This window comes from Antennarius striatus, chromosome 20, assembly GCF_040054535.1.
Source record: "Antennarius striatus isolate MH-2024 chromosome 20, ASM4005453v1, whole genome shotgun sequence".
Lineage (NCBI taxonomy): Eukaryota > Metazoa > Chordata > Actinopteri > Lophiiformes > Antennariidae > Antennarius > Antennarius striatus.
In genome coordinates, this window is record NC_090795.1 from 803772 (window position 1) to 821572 (window position 17801).

Genomic DNA, 17801 nt, shown 5'->3' on the forward strand with positions numbered 1-17801 from the left:
ATCAGTATTCACGTAGAATTTATTAAACCTGTCTGTTCTTTACATGAATTCATGTCAACAATAAACAATAAACAACAAACAAGTAGAAACGTTTTGTTTTGAAAGCGTCGCTTTGGGGTCATCGGAGGTCGTTGGTTCCAGTCCCATCGACCAGCCGATGATGCCTCGAGCTCTGATTGGACGGTTCTGCTCATTAAACTGAACAGAACCCGTTTCATTTACAGCGTTCAGAACCGACACGGTTCTGGTTCTATTGTTAAAAACACATCAAGGGGTCCCCAGGGGGGGTCGTGGGTCCAGACCCCCCCTGGGGACCCCCCGAAAACATGCGCCAAAGGCAGGAACCGTTGGAACGAATGTGTGAGATTGGATGTTGGCCCCGCCCACAGAGCTGGGATTGGCTCACACGGAGGAGGCGGGTCCCCGTGTCTGACATCATCATCATCACGTGAGGTCATCGCTTCACGTCCAGGAAGAAGTTCAACAAACACAGAAATAAAAAATAATAAAGTTATAAAAAAATACATCAGCTGATCTGGTCCAGGTGTGGGGAGGAGGTCATGTGACCCAGGTGTTAGGAGCAGGTCATGTGACCCAGGTGTTAGGAGCAGGTCATGGAGTCCAGGTGTTGCTCCTCTGCTGCCATGGCAGCAGCCTGCAGCGTCTCGGTGTCGCTCTGCAGGGGGTTCAGCTGCTTCCTCTCACTGTGCATGTTGTTCTCATGACGCTTCAGGTCCGACGCCTGAAAGAACAGACGACCCTGAACTCACCACAGACACACTGGTTCTATACAGTAGAGGAGGAGGAGTACTAGCACCAGTAGTACTAGTACTACTGGTACTAGTACTATTACTAGTAGTACTAGTAGTCCTAGTACTAGTATTAGGACTACTAGTAGTACAAGTAGAAGTATTACTAGTGCTAGCAGCAGTTTTATTAGTAGTAGTAGTAGTAATACTAGTACTAGTATCACTAGTACTACCGTCAGTACCTTGGCGAAGGCTTTGGTGCAGGACGGACAGACAAACGGTTTCTCTCCTCTGTGTCTCCTCTCATGATCCTTCAGGTGAGACTTGTGTTTAAAGGCCTACAGGTGAGGCAGACAGACAGGTGAGGCAGACAGACAGGTGAGGCAGACAGGTGAGGCAGACAGGTGAGGCAGACAGACAGGTGAGGCAGACAGGTGAACCCACCTTGTCACACATCTGGCAGGCGAACGGTCTCTCGTTGCTGTGAACTCGTTCGTGTTTTTTCAGGTCTGGAGCTCGAATGAACGATTTCCCACAAACGTCACACCTGTAGGGTTTGTAGCCCGTGTGGATCTTCAGGTGTTCTGGAGGACACAGGTGGGGGCGGAGCCAGTAGTGTTACCACAATGAAGAGCTCCCATATGATGTCTATCGGTCAGGTGGGGGTGTGTGGTCACACCTCTCAGGTGTGAGGGGGTGTGGTCACACCACTCAGGTGTGAGGGGGTGTGGTCACACCACTCAGGTGTGAGGGGGTGTGGTCACACCACTCAGGTGTGAGGGGGTGTGGTCATACCTTTCAGGTGAGCGTGGGTGGTGAAGGCTTTGGTGCAGACCTCACAGGCGAACGGACGCTCTGCTGAGTGGAGCTTCTCATGCTTCCTGAGGAAAGAGAGCAGGTGTGTGTGGACTCAGGTGTGTGTGGACTCAGGTGTGTGTGGACTCAGGTGTGTGTGGACTCAGGTGTGTGTGGACTCAGGTGTGTGTGGACTCAGGTGTGTGTGGACTCAGGTGTGTGTGGACTCAGGTGTGTGTGTTCTACCTGAGCCGGCACTCGTCCAGGAAGCTCTTCCCACACACGTGACACGCTAGCGTGTCCCGGTGTCCGTACAGCAGGTACTCAAACTTCATGTCGGTCGTGGCCGTCGACCAACCAGGCGGCTGCTCGTCCTTCACCTCCCCCATGCTGTCGGCGAACGCCAGCGTCTGGGTGGCGTGATGCTCCGCCCCGAGCTCCTTCGGCTCCATCTCCGTCACCACGTCCTGGTCGTAGCAGGTCACCTGAGGTCACAGGGGCGGGGTCATACAGGTGAGGTCACACAGGTGAGGTCACACCTGTGTGTGTGTGTGTGTACCTTGTGTACGTCCTCATTGGTCAGTTCTTTCAGGATAGCTTCCTGGACTCGTAGCGCCGCACTGGGAGACTTATCCAGCTCCTGATTGGCTGTCGCATCAACGAGATCGTCTGCAGTGGGTGGGACATCATGCTCCCCAAGCACCTGCACACACACATACACACACACACACACACACACACACTGTTTAACGCCGCAGTGGCAGCTCATTGATCACTGATCCCTATCGATCGGCGATCGCACCTCGGCGTCAGCAGCGAGCTGAGCCTCCGGCGGCAGCGCCATCTTGACGATGTCGTACGGAAACTTCTCTTTGTCCTCCGACGACACGTCTCGTTTCTGAGGACACATGGAGACGTAAGAACAGGGGGCGGGGCTTCACCTGGCGGTCCAGCCCAACAGGTGAACAACCAAAAGGGAGGAGCCACATGTCGATTAGACGATTTTCAAAATAAAATACTAAATTTATTGCCCAATTTAAATTTTTGTAATATTTCTGTATATTATTTTTATTATAATAGAATCATTGTTATTATAAAATACAAAAGTTGTTGCACAATTTAAATTTCAGCAATGTTTCTTTCATATTATGATTATTTTTATTTTTATTTAATATACTTTAGTAATCCCCGAAGGGAAATTAAGAGATTAATTATGATTATTATTATTGTTATTATTATATCATATTTCTGAGTCAAGGTACATTATACTTTAATATTTCATTCAATATTAAGTTATGTAATATTATAATAAATTATTTAATATTTTAATAATTTCCCTGATGGAACTTCCTTCAGGGATCAATAAAGTTCTACTCTACTCTCTACTCCACTGGGTTACTTGGATCAGGGATACCTTAAAGCAGATCTGGGCCAACTGTGGCCCGGGGGCCACATCCGGCCCTTTTCATGTCACAGTCTGGCCCACGTGAGGCAAGTCACAAATTACATAAGTTAAACACCTAAATTTCACGTAGCCTTGGATAACTACTCACCGAGTGTTTTATTTTCCTGTTCAGCGACTCACCTGGGAGCAGAGCTTGTCCAGGAAGCGGATGCCCAGGATCTGCCCCGATGACATCATGAGGTTGACGTCTCTCTTCTTGACGGAGATCTTGGCCGTGTACATGTAGTTCAGCACCTCCTCGAAGATGTCCGATCGGATGAAGTCGATCTCGATCACCGACGAGTTGTCCACCTGGCAGGTGAGGGGTCACGACAGGCGTTCAGAGGGGCGGGGTCGCGTCCGGCCGGCGGCGGCGTGTGGAGTGTCTGTGGGGTCGTACCTCGTGCTTCTTAAACAGCTTCTTGAAGTAGTTGGAGCAGGCGGCGAGGACGCAGCGGTGGGCGCGGAACTTGACGTCCTCCACCACCACGGCGATGTCGCAGTGTTCGCCCTCCAGACGCTGCTCGTTCAGCAGCTTCAGGAAGATGCTCTTGTGCTCGTCGTCCACGTACTTCACCGTCTCCGCCATCTGGAAAACAGCCGGCCTCAGGTCAGCAACGGCGCCGGTTATCGTCCGATTATTGTCCGATTATTGTCCGCGTGTTCAGGAGGAATTTGTGGAATGTGAGCAAAAACGGACGAATCAGCGAAAAAAAACAAACATCAAAAAGGTCACGCTGTCAGGAAGAAAACGTGCGTCTGAGTGACGTGAGCTGAACCGACCCGACGCGGGTCGCTGCGCTCCTCAGACAGGTTACGGGTTACCATGTCAACGAGAGGAACACGCAACCAGGTCTCTGGAAACCACGTGAGCAACCAGTGAAGACACCATCACGAATCGTTAGAGGCTCCACAACTACTAGTTAAGATTAGTAAATCTAAAAGTTAAGATTAGTCAAAACACTAGTTAAGATTAGTCTAACTACAAAATTTGTAAAATTACTATTTAAGATTAGTCAAACTCCTCATTAGGATCAGTCAAAATACTAGTTAATATGAGTAAAACTACAAGTTGGAGGTATAAGAAACTCATTTTAAAGTGGTATATATTTTGTCTTCTCATTATGAAATTTTTTTGAAATTTTCCTGATATCTGGCACCATCCCTGTGGTCAGGACACCTTAAAAACATGCGCTGCAGCAGCTTCCATATCCAGGGGTTACGTGGGGTCATAGGTCATCAGTGACACCCGTCCCTTCATCAGTCAGGGCCGCCATTAGAACACAATACGATCAATGAAGCGATACATGTGATATAATCCTGGTTACCTGTGAGGTGGAGGTAGACACAGCGGACCTATCCTTCACTAAACCTTCTGGGGAGACTGGAGAGCAATGACAAACAGGGTCAGCATGACCCATGACCCATGACCTGTCATGACACCTCACCCCGGAGGATTTCCAGAGATTTAAAGGTGAGATCATTTCCAGACAGCCCATAGTATTTATTCTGAATTCCCAAGGTGTAGTGGATGATTAATTCATGTCTGTGTTACTGGAGGTGTTTAGTAAATGTTTTTATGACCACGTTATCATGTGATTATCGTGAAAGTAAACAATATCAAAAGTGACAGACGGGTCGATTGATTGGGTTCGTTTACCCCGGGGCTTGTAACCAATTTACCCCAATTACCTCAGACTTTGGGGGGTTATCTCCTTGATTGGTACCATACAGGGGCTTGTATAGTTTGCAGTTATTATGCAGTTATAACATCGGGTGGTGATTATGGGGGATAATTACCCCACAGATGGATTCAACGGGAAACTGCTCTTCCGTACCGGATGATGATGACATGACTTCAGATGATTTCGTGATCAATAAGTGTGATAATATTGGTTGTTATGTTGTCGCTAGCTGTATATTTATATAACAGCGCTAACATGGACTCACCCTGATGTATACGACTATGATATACGGTATTTTGTTTGTACAAAGTCCACACTGTTTATAAGAAGTAATAACGCCACCAAAACTTTGTTTAATGATGTACTTCAAATACACACCTGGTCCATTTTGACTTCACTGTCCCTTTGAGATTAGTAAAACTACAGGTTCAGATTAGTAAAACTACAGGTTCAGATTAGTAAAACTACAGGTTCAGATTAGTAAAACTACAGGTTCAGATTAGTAAAACTACAGGTTCAGATTAGTAAAACTACAGGTTCAGATTAGTAAAACTACAGGTTCAGATTAGTAAAACTACAGGTTCAGATTAGTAAAACAACTATCAAAGATTAGTAAAACTAATAATCTTAGTAGTGTTACTACCAAGATTAGTAGTATCACTACTACTAATCTACTAATTTTAGTAGTATTACTAGTTAGATTAGTAGTAGTGTTATTAGTAGTATTACTACTACTAATCTTAACTACACCTGCTGGTCTAGTTAATATTAGTCAAACTACAATTAAGATCAGTGAAACTACTAGTTAATGTTAGTGAAGCTCTCAGTGTAGTACCTGGGGGAATAAACCTGTACGGAACACGTGACCTGCAGTTAACTGGTCAAACTGGGGGCTGATCACGTGACAGATCGGGTCTCGCGCCCTCCTGTTTGTTTACACCCCTGCTCCTGCCCCTCCCCTCCCCATCCATCCGTGCCCAGTCGGATCCAACAGTTCATGTACCCTACCGCCGCGGACACGCGCACACCGGCGCGTGCACGCCCCGTGTCGCTGTCGGAACAGCCGCGGAGACCGGCGGGAGGGCTAGCTGTTAGCAGCGGCGGGTTGTTGTTGTTTACCTGTACACACCGGTAAACACTCACGAACCGGTTCCCGGGAGGGCTCACCGGGCAGGACTCTCCCGTCAGACCGTTTACCGGGACGGTACCCGGGGACGGAGCGCGGCTAGCGGCTAGATGCTAACCTGTTAGCTGCCGGTGACACCGGACCGAGCTGTGTTTTAACCCGGTGACCTGGTGACGGTGTCGGGACTGTCCCCTCCGGCTAACGGTAGCTTTGGGACGGCTGGGGGCTAACATGCTAATTGCCGCTAACCGGGAACAACACCGGTGTCACCGGGGGGAAAGCTCCCGGGTCCCGGTGGTGTGTTCACACACGTCCGGAATGAGGCTCGTTAACGTTTCCGGTGTGTTTTTCCGGGTTAATGGCGGAGAACCTGGCCTCCAGCTCGAGCCCAAAATGGCGCTTCGTGAACGTTAACGCTCCTCCGTTGACGTCGCGAGCCCCTCCGCGGAGGCACGCGGGCTGGCCGGGGAGCGGGCCCGCGTGCCTTCCGCGGACCCTCCGCTCCGCCGTCCCCGGGACCGGCGCTCAGGCGCGCGGGCAGCGGCGGCGGCGCCGCGGCCTCGGTTACACGGACGAGACGGGGCTCGAGCGGCCATGAGCGCCGCGAGAGCGCGCAGCCATCCCCGCGGAGGCGGCGGCGGCGGCGGGAGGAGACCGCCGGGCCGCGGGAGCGGCGGCTTACCGTCACAGCGGCCCCGGTGTGAGCGCGTTCCTCTGGGTGTCAGCGCACCGGGAGCCGGGAGTCACTTTGTCCGGTTGTTGTTGTTGTTGATGAGGACGAGCACAGGGCGGAAGGCCGCGCGTTGCGTCAGCACGCACACAATGCAGGGGCACGTCGGCAGCGGGCCAGGAGCCGAGACGAGCGCTCCCTCCCGCGCATGCGCGCTGGGCCGTCAGGAGATGCCAGGAAGAGAGTGCACGAGGACGGGATGGTGCACCCCCGCCCCCCCGCACGTTCAGAAGTTTTATTTATGAGTAAAGTTTGTTTTCTGACGTCATCAGTTCACACAAACAAACAACTTCTGATGAGTTTCTGGACCCAAACCGGATCAACCTGTGACGTCATTTTGATCTGGTTTCAGTCCAGTTCACGTCCTCAAACCTGGTGCCCACGTTAGACTTCATATGTATGATTTAATCATGTATATGTTCATGTGACATATGTATGATTTAATGACGTATATGTTCATGTGACATGTATGATTTAATGACGTATATGTTCATGTGACATGTATGATTTAATGACGTATATGTTCGTGTCCTCAAAGTCTGTCCTCAAATAAGACATTTAATTGTATATACTGTTATAATCCCCAAAGGGACATTTAGAATGCTCGCTAGTATGTTAGTCAATCACAATCATGTATGCTAGTGTGTACAGACCCCTGTAATACACACAACCACACACTAGGGGGGTCTGTAAGCATGAAATGGGAGGACGAGTGGTGCGCCCAAATGAGCAACTTGTAAGGGGGATGGCGCCTTGCTCAAGGGCACCTTGGCAGTCCTCTGGAGGTGAGCTGACTCCTCCCACTGTCTGACTCCTCCCACTGTCAGCTCACACTGAGGGTGGGTTTTGTCTGGGAGGAGTGGGAATCTAACTGTGGATCTTGGAACATTGGACGACCCGTTCTACCAGAGCCATAAATACATATATACTGTATATATACACACACATTTATAACCCTCGCCATATATATTCTATATAAAATCTGCAGTGTTCTGTGGTTGAAGGCGACGGTCACACTGCCCCAGCTGAAGGAGGAAGAGTTCACAGCCCGCACTGGAACACAGTTCAGTCTTCATTAGTTCACACATGAAGACGTAAAAACACAAATACTGGAAGTGAAGATCAGATCTACTTTTATTGACTTTATATAAGCTGAAGCTTCTTTTAAAAACTATTTCTTTAAATTTGAATAAACACATGAAAGATCCACGGAAATCTGTTTGACAATCTGAGGGAATCTAAACACACGGCTTTGATGTCAGCAAATCAAAGCGACACGGAAGGACGCGTTTTATTTCTATCAATCTGTTGCTCATTATCAATACATTTAATGCCAATCACGCTTGGTTGTGTAATTTACTTAATTTCTAGTTTGATCTCATGTCAACAAGTCGATCACCGAATAATCAATATCAATAATCGATCAGAACATCAGAAAATAACAGGAGGGATAAATGTTGGTCATAGGTTATTAAATAACAACAGTATTGATTAGATATCAAAATAAGATTCTAGTTCAGTTCGTGGGTGCGGGGTCAGGTGACTGCCAACAGCCAATCAGAGCAGCTCGTACTGCCGCAGGTGCATCCGCTGGATGATGTCACGACAGTCGTTGAAGACACGCCGGATGTTTTCAGTGTCGACGGCGCAGGTGAAGTGAGGATAGCAGTGATGCTTCCCGTCGCCGCTCGCCGTGCTGATCCTCTGAGGGGGAGACGGGTGAGAGGGAGACGGGTGAGAGGGAGACGGGTGAGAGGGAGACGGGTGAGAGGGAGACGGGTGAGAGGGAGAGACATGTTAGAGAGAGACGGGTCAGAACTTCATACCAGGAACTCGTCTCTGATGAAGAACTTGGCTCGGGTCACTCGGGGGTCTTCCTCAGTTTCTGGAGTGGCTGGAGACACACACACACACACGTGTGTTTAATAACGTGTACGTGTACTTGTGTGTATACTTGTACCCGTGTGTGTACTCTTACCTTCCTCAGGTACTTGGTAATTGCTGTATTCTGGGAAATAATCCTCTAACTTGGATTTTCCGGCCAGAATCTTGTCTGCGAGGACGTCCTGTTTGTTCAGGAACAGGATGACCGAGATGGTCTTCAGAAACCTGCAGCCAATCAGAGAGCAGCAAGGGTCAACGACAGCCAATCAGAGAGAAACAAGGGTTAACAGCAGCCAATCAGAGGTGCTGAACCTGTTGGTCCAGATGGATCTGAAGAGGTCCAGAGACTCTCGCAGCCGATTGGTGGAGTTGTCTTCTCTGATCACCATGTTGTAGCTGCTGCTCGCCGCCACAAAGATGATGGCCGTCACGTCTATCAATAAACAGAACAAAACCGATCACAACCTGATCAATAATCAATAACAGCTCCATAAATCTGTGTCTTCTCACCGTTGAAGCACTGGATCCACTTCCTGCGTTCATCTCTCTGTCCTCCAACATCAAACATGCTGATAGGAGGAAGTGATCGATCAGTTATTGGATCAATACTCTGGACCGCCACAGCCAAAAATGAGTCATGCTGAGAGGAGCTACGTGATTGGTGCAGGTGTAAGGAGGAGGCGGGGCCAAACACTCACTGGAAGTTGACCTTGTCGACCTGGAATCTGGTTTCAAAAATCCCTGAAGTCAAAACTCTGCAGCGCAACAAGTCCTGCAAAGAAGAACCCGTTAACCCGCCCGGCAACTAACGAGTCGTCCTGGAGACTGCAAGCTGATTGGTCAGAGCGTTACCTGGTCGGTAGGAGAGTAGTCCGTCTTCCTGACTGAATCCAACCTGTCCAGGAAGCTGACACACACACACACACACACACACACACACACACACACACACACACACACACACACACACACACACACACACACACAATCAGGCTCCCCCTCCCTTATAATGACTTGTGATAGGTTGACCAGGATTAGTGGAGAGCCCTGATTGGTTGCTGGGGTGTGAGCGAGGCGGTCTTACTACTTGGCGCAGTCGATCAGCTGATACTCGTTGGAGCGTTCGAAACACGCCTTGATGCCGTCGTCCTCCCACAGCTTCTGGGTGTGTTCAAAGAACTCCTGAGGGACAGGACACGCCCATCAAGCTCATGATGTCACAACCACAACGCACAACACAGCGATTCTATAGGACCGTGTTCGATAAAGTTTGGATGTTGTGTACAAAACATAATAAAGTACATTGGGGGCTATTAACTGACTAACATCCGGGGCAGTTGGTGGGGCATCTCTGAGGGCAGTTTCTGTGGGGTAACTTCTGCAGTTCCTGGGAACTTAGCTACTGTGTATATGTGTCATTATGTATACTGTATGTGTAATCATTTATATATATATATATGAAAGACTGCAGTACTCTTGTATTTTTGTACTATATCTATCATATATACTCATATACACACACACAGTAAATCTATCTGTATATACAGTTTATCTATATGTGTGAATAAATGCTATACACACTGTGTGCTATATATAAAAATATATTACACCTACATGCATATTTTATATATGCATATTTTATACATATACAGTATATAAAACATGCATATGTGTAATATAGCCCATCAGTAGAGCTATACATATATGTATAGTACACATGCACACACATATAGTACATATACAGTATACACTATACTGTATATACATATTTTTAAATTTATATCACAAAATTCTGCAAAGTATTGATTTTACAGGATATTGTTAATATTTTCACTAAACTTGTTAACTTGTGTTCATTGATGAAAACAAACTAAAAATATTCTGATTTCTTAAAGCCAGCGCGTCTGAGTTCAGCGTGCCGCCGTCTGATTGGACAGCAGTGGCTGTGAGGCGTGTCTGTGGCCCGTCGACCAATCGGGAGTGGCGAGCTAAAAGCAGGAGACGGGCGACGCCGCAGGAAGTAGCTTGTTTTCCCCGTGTTTTCAGAAGCGTTCTGGTAATGAGGCCTCAGGTGACACACACACACACACACACACACACACACAGGAACACACACACACGTGTGTGTGTGTTCCTGTGTGGCTCCGGTCCCACGGCGACGCGTTACATCATCTCATTAACATCATTAAAACAAACAAGCTCCTAAACGAGCCTCACGGCGCCGCCTTCAGGGAACATCCCAGAAGAGGCGCCGTCGACCTTCCTCTGGGCTGCGGTCCCGTTCAGTGATTGGTCAACTTATCATCAATCAGCTGATTGGTGACAACCAATCACATGGATCAATAGAGCAGTCTCTGATGGTCTCTGGTTCTTCTGGAGAAACCTTGAACCAGATCCAGATCCAGGTTCCTGAGGAATCTGATCCAGTTCTGATCCCAGGTCTGGAATCTTCCTGGTTTTCCTCCTTCAGGTCCACCAGAGGGTTCCTCTGGTTCCTGTCAGATGATGGTGATGAATCGAGAAGAATCCAGGACTTCTTCTGGACCCAGGACTTCTTCTGGACCCAGGACTTCTTCTGGACCCAGGACTTCTTCTGGATCCAGGACTTCTTCTGGACCCAGATCTTGGTGGACTGGGATCTTCTTCTTCCTCACAGATGGAGATGTCTTCCTCTAGGATTCCTGATCCTCCCTGGAGGTCCAGGTGGGTCCAGCAGACGTTTGGACCCGCCCCGGATTGAACCACTTTTACTGGTGGAGGGGTCCGAGCACATGACCCTGTGGGACACCTGAAGTTCTACCTGGACGTCTCGTTTTATCGTTGACGCTGATACTCTTTATCGCGTTTTACGACATTAAAACCGATATATAAAGTATTAATGACGTTAGCTCGACTCAAATCCGTCGGTGCGTCTGATTGGCCGGTGAAGCTGTGTGGGCGTTACCTCAGTGTATTCGAAGTCGGACAGCGGCGCGATGCTCTTGATGTAGTCCAGTCTGAACTGGTTGGCGGGGTTACCCAGAGACATGGGCGGAGTCAGCATACTCATGGCCGACACAATGGTCTGGAAAATAAAAACACGCATGAACGCTCCCCCCCCCCAGTGCATGCTGGGACGGCGTGACGGACGGGTCAAGGTGACCCTACCACGATGGCGTCCTTCACGTTCTTCCTGATGTCCTGAATCTTCTGCTGTTTCTCTCTGGAACACAAACGGCGTCAAAGTCGACTCGAGAACGGCGATTTTAAAAAAACGGCAGGAAGACGCGGCGACTTTTCAAAATAAAAGTCGACTCACTCGGCGTTGAAACCGTCGACGTGAAGAATCCTCATTTGTTTCACGATGGTGCTTTTACCCGATTCCCCAGCGCCTGCAGACAGGTGAGAGGGAGACGGTCAGTCAGGCAGACAGGTAGACAGGTAGACAGGTAGACAGGCAGACAGGTAGACAGGCAGACAGGTAGACAGACGGGCGTCTCACCCAGCAGCAGCAGCCTGTGCGTGGCTTTGTAGGCCTCCCTCTCCTTCTGCAGCTGTCTCTCTATCTTCTTGTTGGCTTCCCTCTTGGCTTTTTCATCCAGTCGTTCTTCTTCTGTCTTTCCTCCCAGACAGCCCATCTCACCTGGAAGCACAGAACCCGAGCGGAACCAGTCCAGACCCGACTGGGACCAGTTAAGGAATCAAACTACGGACAGGAAAAGGGAGAGAAACGCCGACCAGGACGGTTAAAAAACCATCTTCAAATTCACTTTTCCTATTTGGAAATAAACTTCCTGTTAATATCAAGGGGGACCCGGCTGGTTCCAGTCCATCCGGTCCCGGTCCGGGTCTTACCGACCTGTGGATCACCGGGTTGAGGCGTCTCGCTCTCCGTCCATTAAAGTCCCCCCCAAAAAAAAGCAAACGAGGGATCAGCAGCTCCTCATTGGACGAGCAGCTCCATCCGTCCTCCAGCCGGTCCTCCTGACGGCGTCCGGACGTCTCCTTTGTTCGGCGGCGAGAAGAGAAACACCTTCCCTCCTGTCTGTCTCCCTCCTGTCTGTCTCCCTCCTGTCTGTCTCCCTCCCCTCTGTCTCTCTCTCCTCCCGTCTCTAATAGCGTCTCATTAGTCGTCTCCATCCGTCTCCTCGGGGGGATCCCTCTGTTTTTCCTCCCGTCACTTTGCTGCCTGACAACCGGCGGCGGATTCGTAAACACACGCTGCTCTGCTGGTTTCAGACCGGCCCACCGGGCCGGAACCGGCCCCACCCCCGGAGGCGTCAGACGGGGAGGTCAGAGGTCACAGCCAGACAAAGGGATCAACGTGGAGACGATCGCGAGAATCTGAAGAGGAATAATCAGTTTAGTTTAAATAAAATAACCCACGAGAGCGCCGTGATGTCATAGCCCCGCCCTCCAGGTCACCTGACCTATAAATAGAAATAAAATCAACTCAAATTAAATTAATTGCTGGACTTCAGAAGTGAAGAAAGAATTTATTTCCTTTGTTTTTCCAAATGATTTTCATATTATACTGAATTTTTAACAAATGTGCTTCTTCCTGATTGGATGAGCTTTTCTCTTCTCGTCCCTCATTGGCTGGATGCCCTCTCTGTCCCCGCCCCCTCACTTTGTAGAGAATTCAATCTGGAGGGACAAAAACAGAGCCAAAAGGGTTTGATTCAAACCAGATTCTGTCCGGACAGATGGTGTGAACAGGTGTGAACTGGATCTGGAGGCTTTAAACCGCTTTGAAACCACATCCACACCTGATTGGACCAACCTCTGCAGGTTTTCTTCACAGAAGGAGTCCAGGCGCTGCATCTCAGCCTGGAAAAAGCTCTGAAACACAAGGAGGACGGAGTCAGACCAGGACCAGGTCTCTGGTTCTGGTCTCTGGTCCTGACCCAGGTCTAGAGCGGTGTGAACGCGTGTCGCACCAGGATCTGTGTGTTGACGGCGTTCAGGCAGGTGGAGCGCGCCTGTAACTGGTTCAGGTGGTCGGTGACGCTGCTCTCAAAGCGCTGCAACATCGCCATCCTGTAAACACACGAGTAAACAAACAAACAACACGGAAACACGGCTGTGCTAATGTAAACAAACAAACAACACGGAAACACGGCTGTGCTAATGTAAACAAACAAACAACACGGAAACACGGCTGTGCTAATGTAAACAAACAAACAACACGGAAACACGGCTGTGCTAATGTAAACAAACAAACAACACGGAAACACGGCTGCGCTAATGTAAACAAATAAGCAACGCTGATTTAAGAGGGCACAAACAAACAAAATATGTAACAATATAAATCTAGACTAAACAGGTGTTAGTGGGCGGTACCAGTGTTGGACAGGTAAATGTGGGCGGTACCAGTGTTGGACAGGTGTTAGTGGGCGGTACCAGTGTTGGACAGGTGTTAGTGGGCGGTACCTCTAGACAGGTGTTAGTGGGCGGTACCAGTGTTGGACAGGTGTTAGTGGGCGGTACCTCTAGACAGGTGTTAGTGGGCGGTACCTCTAGACAGGCGTTAGTGGGCGGTACCTGTAGACAGGTGTTAGTGGGCGGTACCTCTGTTGATGGACGGCTGTCAGCAGGGCGGTCAGGTGTTGTTGACACTGGTTTAGAGACTGAACAACTTCAGCTTCTGTGTTCTGCCAGCAGCTCTGAAGACAATTTAGTTGATAAACGTTTAGTTTGATTATTGATGAGGTAAATATCACCAATAATCATAACGATCAATAACGTTTACTGTCATGTGTTGTTGGAGTTGAGTTCTGAAGGTGTCAAAAACAGCCAGGATGCCCGACATCGGGTCCGACTTTGGCTTCAGCTCCGCCTCCTCAACTTCACCAATTGGCCCCTCCTCTACTTCTCTTGGCTCCGCCCCGTCAGATGACCCGTCCGACACCAAGATGGCAGCTGATTGGCCAAAAAAATGAAAGCTGTGACACCGATTTGATGAAACCAACCTGGACAAAGTTTATCAAACCACCTGCCAATGGCGAATTAGACTCCACCTCCTCTGGCTGAGGCTCCACCCTCCTCTTGGAGATCAAGGAGCCCTCAGTTTGGTCTGACAGGTAGCCTTCAGGAAGAATTGGGACAAATCTTGACATCTTGACAGTTTATTTGAGTCGAACTTGTTTTGGAGCAGAAATCAGATTTAATCAGACGAAACACTTTCACTGACGGAGGAAAGAAAAAAGTGAAGATGAATAAACTGACCCGAGTCTGGAACCGAGCGCTTCCTGTCAGAACTGAAGAGTTTCTGGAAAAATAAGCAAAAACAGGTGAAAAAAAAGCAGTTTAAACTTTTAAAAACTGATGAATAACAGAAACACACCTTTCTCAACGAACCGTCTCCTCCAATCGCCTCCGTCTGTTCCTGAGAGACGTGTAGCTCCGCCCCCACAGGAACACCTGACCGGTCCAATTCGGATCGTGAGTTCTAATTCTCATCTCATCAGAGATTCCTGTGTGATGTCATTTCCTGTCCCACCTGAGCTGTAAACCGGTGTGGAATGCACAACGTCATCGAACAGACACTCGGCCGCGTCCCGACCCGGAGTCTGGAATCAGATGAGGACCAATCAGATGTCAGCGGCTGGTTTTTCTCCATCAGTTCATGTTGAGAGGCATTTAGTACCTTCATCACGGAGTCTTCCTCGCTGCTGGGCGACGACAGCGGCAGAACTGGGGAAAAAAAACATAGAAACCGACCGTTGTCATAGAAACGACCGACGCATCTCGATTGGTTTAGAATCTTTGATTTAGTTTTGATTGATTGTGGAACAATAATAAAATAAATCTGCTTTCAATTTCTTGCCATTTTGAGGATGAAATGAGCAAATGATCAATAATACACCTGATGATCAATAACTCACTCTTCAGCTGACTCTTGCTCTGCTTCTTCCTGCCGTAGGATCTCCTATTGCGTTTGGAGGCGGGGGACGTTTGGACCATACCATCGGAGTCCTGAAGCCGGGCGGAGCTCCTTTCTCTCTAGCAACCCACCAGAGGATCGACGGATCGATTATTGATCGATTATTGAAGCATAACTGGTCTTACTGGAAACCAGTCAGACATAAAATACCTTAAAGACTCTCGTCGCCGCCTCCTCCAGCTCCTGGTGGTACTCGGGGTCAAAGGTCAGCTCCACGGTCCGACCTCTGCTGTTGCTGTGCATGATGGGAGTGTTCAGTCGGACACTGAGGACCGTCTCCGCCCCAGTGCATCCTGGGAAAACAGGTGTCATGCAAAAGAAAGTTGCGATGACAGCGAATCCCTGGTGTGATGTCACTTCCTCTTTGCCTTGACGAGGTCCCGCCCACCTGGTTTGACCTGGACGCTGAAGCGATCCACCTCCTCCCTCAGCAGGTGGACGGAGCCCCACAGGAAGCCCTGGAACACAAAGTCAGCTGGCGACACCTGGTGGACGTCACAGGAACTGTGTCTGTTTGTAGGCTAACGCGCTAACGGCAGCCGTGCTAACAAAAGCAGCAGGATGCTAATGCTAAGTTAGCGATGGAACCTGTGGGTCGTCGGTGAAGAAGCTCAGGCATTCGGAGGTCTGGTTGAAGTCCACCCAGAACTTCTCCAGCTTCTCGTCTTTAGGAGGAAACAGCTGGAGGAAGAGGAGGAGGAGGAGTCAGCGGGAGGCGGTCAGGACCAATCAGAGTCCGGTTTGAACGCTTTACCTCGGTGGAGTCCAGAAAGGCTCGCAGGCAGGGGAAGGTGTGAACCCTGACAGGCAGAACGCAGGGCGCAAAAGGTCAGTGTGAGGCGTTTACAGACCGGTCCTGATGAGAGGGCAGTCACCTCCTCTGGTCGCCATGGCAACGGTTGACATAGTTCAGGAAATGACGGCAGTCCTGGGGAGAGAGGCAGACAGGTAGAGACAGGCAGACAGACAGGTAGACAGACAGGCAGACAGACAGGTAGACAGACAGGTAGACAGACAGGTGGAGACAGGCAGACAGACAGGTGGAGACAGGCAGACAGACAGTCAGACAGACAGGCAGACAGACAGGTAGACAGACAGGTAGACAGACAGGTAGACAGACAGGTAGACAGACAGGTAGACACCCACCACCTCAAAGTCTCGGTCCTGGATGTCACAGAAGGCGCGGCTGACGTCCCGGCTGGAGAACCACTGATTGGTTCTCTGCTCTCGGTCCTTCCTGGGCGTCAGACGACACAGCGCCTCTGATAGGCTGACCTGCAGCTCGTAGTCTGAAGCAGCGGCGACGCCCCCTCATTGAATATTCAGCAGACACACCTTCAGGTGCGGCGAGATGTTCAGGTAAAAAGTAAAAAACACTCACCTCCACCCCCCAGGAGAGCTGCTGCCATCTGGGGTCTGACAGACAGGTGGAGAGACAGACAGGTGATCAGACAGACAGACAGGTGATCAGGCAGACAGGTAGACAGTCTGTGGGGTCACATATAGAGGTGCTGACCCCCCCTCAGGGGTTCTCACTGGATCAGGATCAGGTTCTGGTGGTTCTGGATCAACCTCCTCTGGTCTCTGCCCTGAGACTCCAGGACGCTGTTAAAGGTTCTGATGGCCTGAAACAGACCAGTAGAGACCAGTAGAACACATCACAGACCAGTAAAAACCAGTAGAACACATCACAGACCAGTAGAGACCAGTAGAGACCAGTAAAGACCAATGGAGACCAGTACAGAACAGTAGAGAAAAGTAGAACATATCACAGACCAGTACAGAGACCATTTGAAACCAGTTGAAACCAGTAGAGACCAGTAGAGACCAGTAGAGACCAGTAGAGACCAGTACGAACCAGTAGAGACCAGTAGGAACCAGTAGAGACCAGTAGAGACTAGTAGGAACCAGCAGAGACCAGTAGGAACCAGTAGAGACCAGTAGAGACTAGTAGGAACCAGTAGAGACCAGTAGAGACCAGTAGAGACCAGTAGAGACCAGTAAGAACCAGTAGGAACCAATAGAGACCAATAGAGACCAGTAGAGACCAGTAGAGACCGGTAGAGACCAGTAAGAACCAGTAGAGACCAATAGAGACCAGTAGAGACCAGTAGAGACTAGTAGGAACCAGTAGAGACCAGTAGAGACCAGTAGAGACCAGTAGAGACCAGTAGAGACCAGTAGAGACCAGTAGAGACACGGCAGGAGGTAATGAGCTCAGATGCGTTGCCATGGTTACCTCCAGCCTCAGTGGGAAGTGGATTTCTGGTTCCAGTGTGAAGCGGACCAACTGAAGCAGAACCACAGACAGCTGACCCGCTGAGAGACAGACAGGAAGACAGACAGGTGAGACTGGAGGGTCATGTGACCCCAAGAGAACCAATCAGATGGCCTGAAACCGACCTGGAAGAGAAGCTCGACCCAGCAGCTGGTAGACAGGCAGACAGACAGACAGACAGACAG

The 17801-nt window shown here is 49.5% G+C and overlaps 4 protein-coding genes across 5 annotated transcripts; all 4 read right to left on the reverse strand.

Moving 5' to 3' along the window:
• Window position 1: 1 nt before the first annotated feature.
• On the reverse strand, window positions 2-6703 carry zbtb14 (zinc finger and BTB domain containing 14). The gene is made up of 10 exons (XM_068304471.1): window positions 6482-6703; window positions 3389-3577; window positions 3130-3300; window positions 2347-2442; window positions 2104-2247; window positions 1791-2029; window positions 1545-1630; window positions 1194-1333; window positions 992-1087; window positions 2-742 (listed from the first exon to the last, which is right to left on the reverse strand). Exons 2-10 carry the CDS (start codon window positions 3575-3577, stop codon window positions 602-604), a joined length of 1302 nt encoding a protein of 433 aa, XP_068160572.1. The 5' UTR covers window positions 6482-6703; the 3' UTR covers window positions 2-601.
• Window positions 6704-7580: 877 nt separating this feature from the next.
• LOC137587496 (guanine nucleotide-binding protein G(olf) subunit alpha-like) lies at window positions 7581-12388 on the reverse strand. Its single transcript, XM_068303931.1, has 13 exons — window positions 12252-12388; window positions 11895-12098; window positions 11712-11784; window positions 11561-11615; window positions 11358-11477; window positions 9498-9595; window positions 9266-9320; window positions 9112-9185; window positions 8924-8982; window positions 8726-8846; window positions 8508-8638; window positions 8356-8423; window positions 7581-8233 (listed from the first exon to the last, which is right to left on the reverse strand). The coding sequence occupies exons 2-13, from the start codon at window positions 12028-12030 to the stop codon at window positions 8087-8089; spliced, it is 1137 nt and encodes a 378-aa protein (XP_068160032.1). The 5' UTR covers window positions 12031-12098; window positions 12252-12388; the 3' UTR covers window positions 7581-8086.
• A 522-nt stretch (window positions 12389-12910) lies between these two features.
• LOC137587785 (synaptonemal complex protein 2-like) lies at window positions 12911-15876 on the reverse strand. Of its 2 annotated transcripts, XM_068304408.1 has the most exons (13): window positions 15727-15876; window positions 15489-15631; window positions 15280-15397; window positions 15042-15088; window positions 14895-14964; window positions 14739-14815; window positions 14621-14663; window positions 14388-14480; window positions 14145-14314; window positions 13964-14058; window positions 13333-13432; window positions 13176-13234; window positions 12911-13039 (listed from the first exon to the last, which is right to left on the reverse strand). In XM_068304408.1, the coding sequence occupies exons 2-13, from the start codon at window positions 15579-15581 to the stop codon at window positions 12985-12987; spliced, it is 1020 nt and encodes a 339-aa protein (XP_068160509.1). In that variant the 5' UTR covers window positions 15582-15631; window positions 15727-15876; the 3' UTR covers window positions 12911-12984. The 2 variants fall into 2 exon arrangements, with proteins under 2 accessions (XP_068160509.1, XP_068160508.1); XM_068304407.1 differs by having other exon boundaries at window positions 15489-15734.
• Window positions 15877-15884: 8 nt separating this feature from the next.
• Window positions 15885-17659, reverse strand: LOC137587786 (synaptonemal complex protein 2-like). Its single transcript, XM_068304409.1, has 7 exons — window positions 17578-17659; window positions 16875-16963; window positions 16720-16754; window positions 16485-16627; window positions 16214-16266; window positions 16093-16138; window positions 15885-16019 (listed from the first exon to the last, which is right to left on the reverse strand). The coding sequence occupies exons 3-7, from the start codon at window positions 16745-16747 to the stop codon at window positions 15909-15911; spliced, it is 381 nt and encodes a 126-aa protein (XP_068160510.1). The 5' UTR covers window positions 16748-16754; window positions 16875-16963; window positions 17578-17659; the 3' UTR covers window positions 15885-15908.
• Window positions 17660-17801: the final 142 nt, after the last annotated feature.

Excerpts from the sequence above, each read along its gene's own strand:
- zbtb14 (XM_068304471.1), bottom strand. The coding sequence starts at position 3,577 with ATGGCGGAGACGGTGAAGTACGTGGACGACGAGCACAAGAGCATCTTC. Across the intron at positions 3,301-3,388 it reads AGCTGTTTAAGAAGCACGAG|GTGGACAACTCGTCGGTGAT; the intron begins GTACGACCCCAC and ends CTCACCTGCCAG. Across the intron at positions 1,088-1,193 it reads CCTGCCAGATGTGTGACAAG|GCCTTTAAACACAAGTCTCA; the intron begins GTGGGTTCACCT and ends CCTCACCTGTAG.
- LOC137587496 (XM_068303931.1), bottom strand. The coding sequence starts at position 12,030 with ATGGGCTGTCTGGGAGGAAAGACAGAAGAAGAACGACTGGATGAAAAA. Across the intron at positions 9,186-9,265 it reads ACTACTCTCCTACCGACCAG|GACTTGTTGCGCTGCAGAGT; the intron begins GTAACGCTCTGA and ends TCTTCTTTGCAG. Across the intron at positions 8,983-9,111 it reads GTCGACAAGGTCAACTTCCA|CATGTTTGATGTTGGAGGAC; the intron begins GTGAGTGTTTGG and ends TCCTCCTATCAG.
- LOC137587785 (XM_068304407.1), bottom strand. The coding sequence starts at position 15,650 with ATGACACCTGTTTTCCCAGGATGCACTGGGGCGGAGACGGTCCTCAGT. Across the intron at positions 15,398-15,488 it reads CGGCGACGAGAGTCTTTAAG|AGAGAAAGGAGCTCCGCCCG; the intron begins GTATTTTATGTC and ends GTGGGTTGCTAG. Across the intron at positions 14,059-14,144 it reads AACTCCAACAACACATGACA|AGCTGCTGGCAGAACACAGA; the intron begins GTAAACGTTATT and ends AATTGTCTTCAG.
- LOC137587786 (XM_068304409.1), bottom strand. The coding sequence starts at position 16,747 with ATGGCAGCAGCTCTCCTGGGGGGTGGAG. Across the intron at positions 16,267-16,484 it reads AGGACCGAGACTTTGAGGTG|GACTGCCGTCATTTCCTGAA; the intron begins GTGGGTGTCTAC and ends CTCTCTCCCCAG. Across the intron at positions 16,139-16,213 it reads TGCCATGGCGACCAGAGGAG|GGTTCACACCTTCCCCTGCC; the intron begins GTGACTGCCCTC and ends TCTGCCTGTCAG.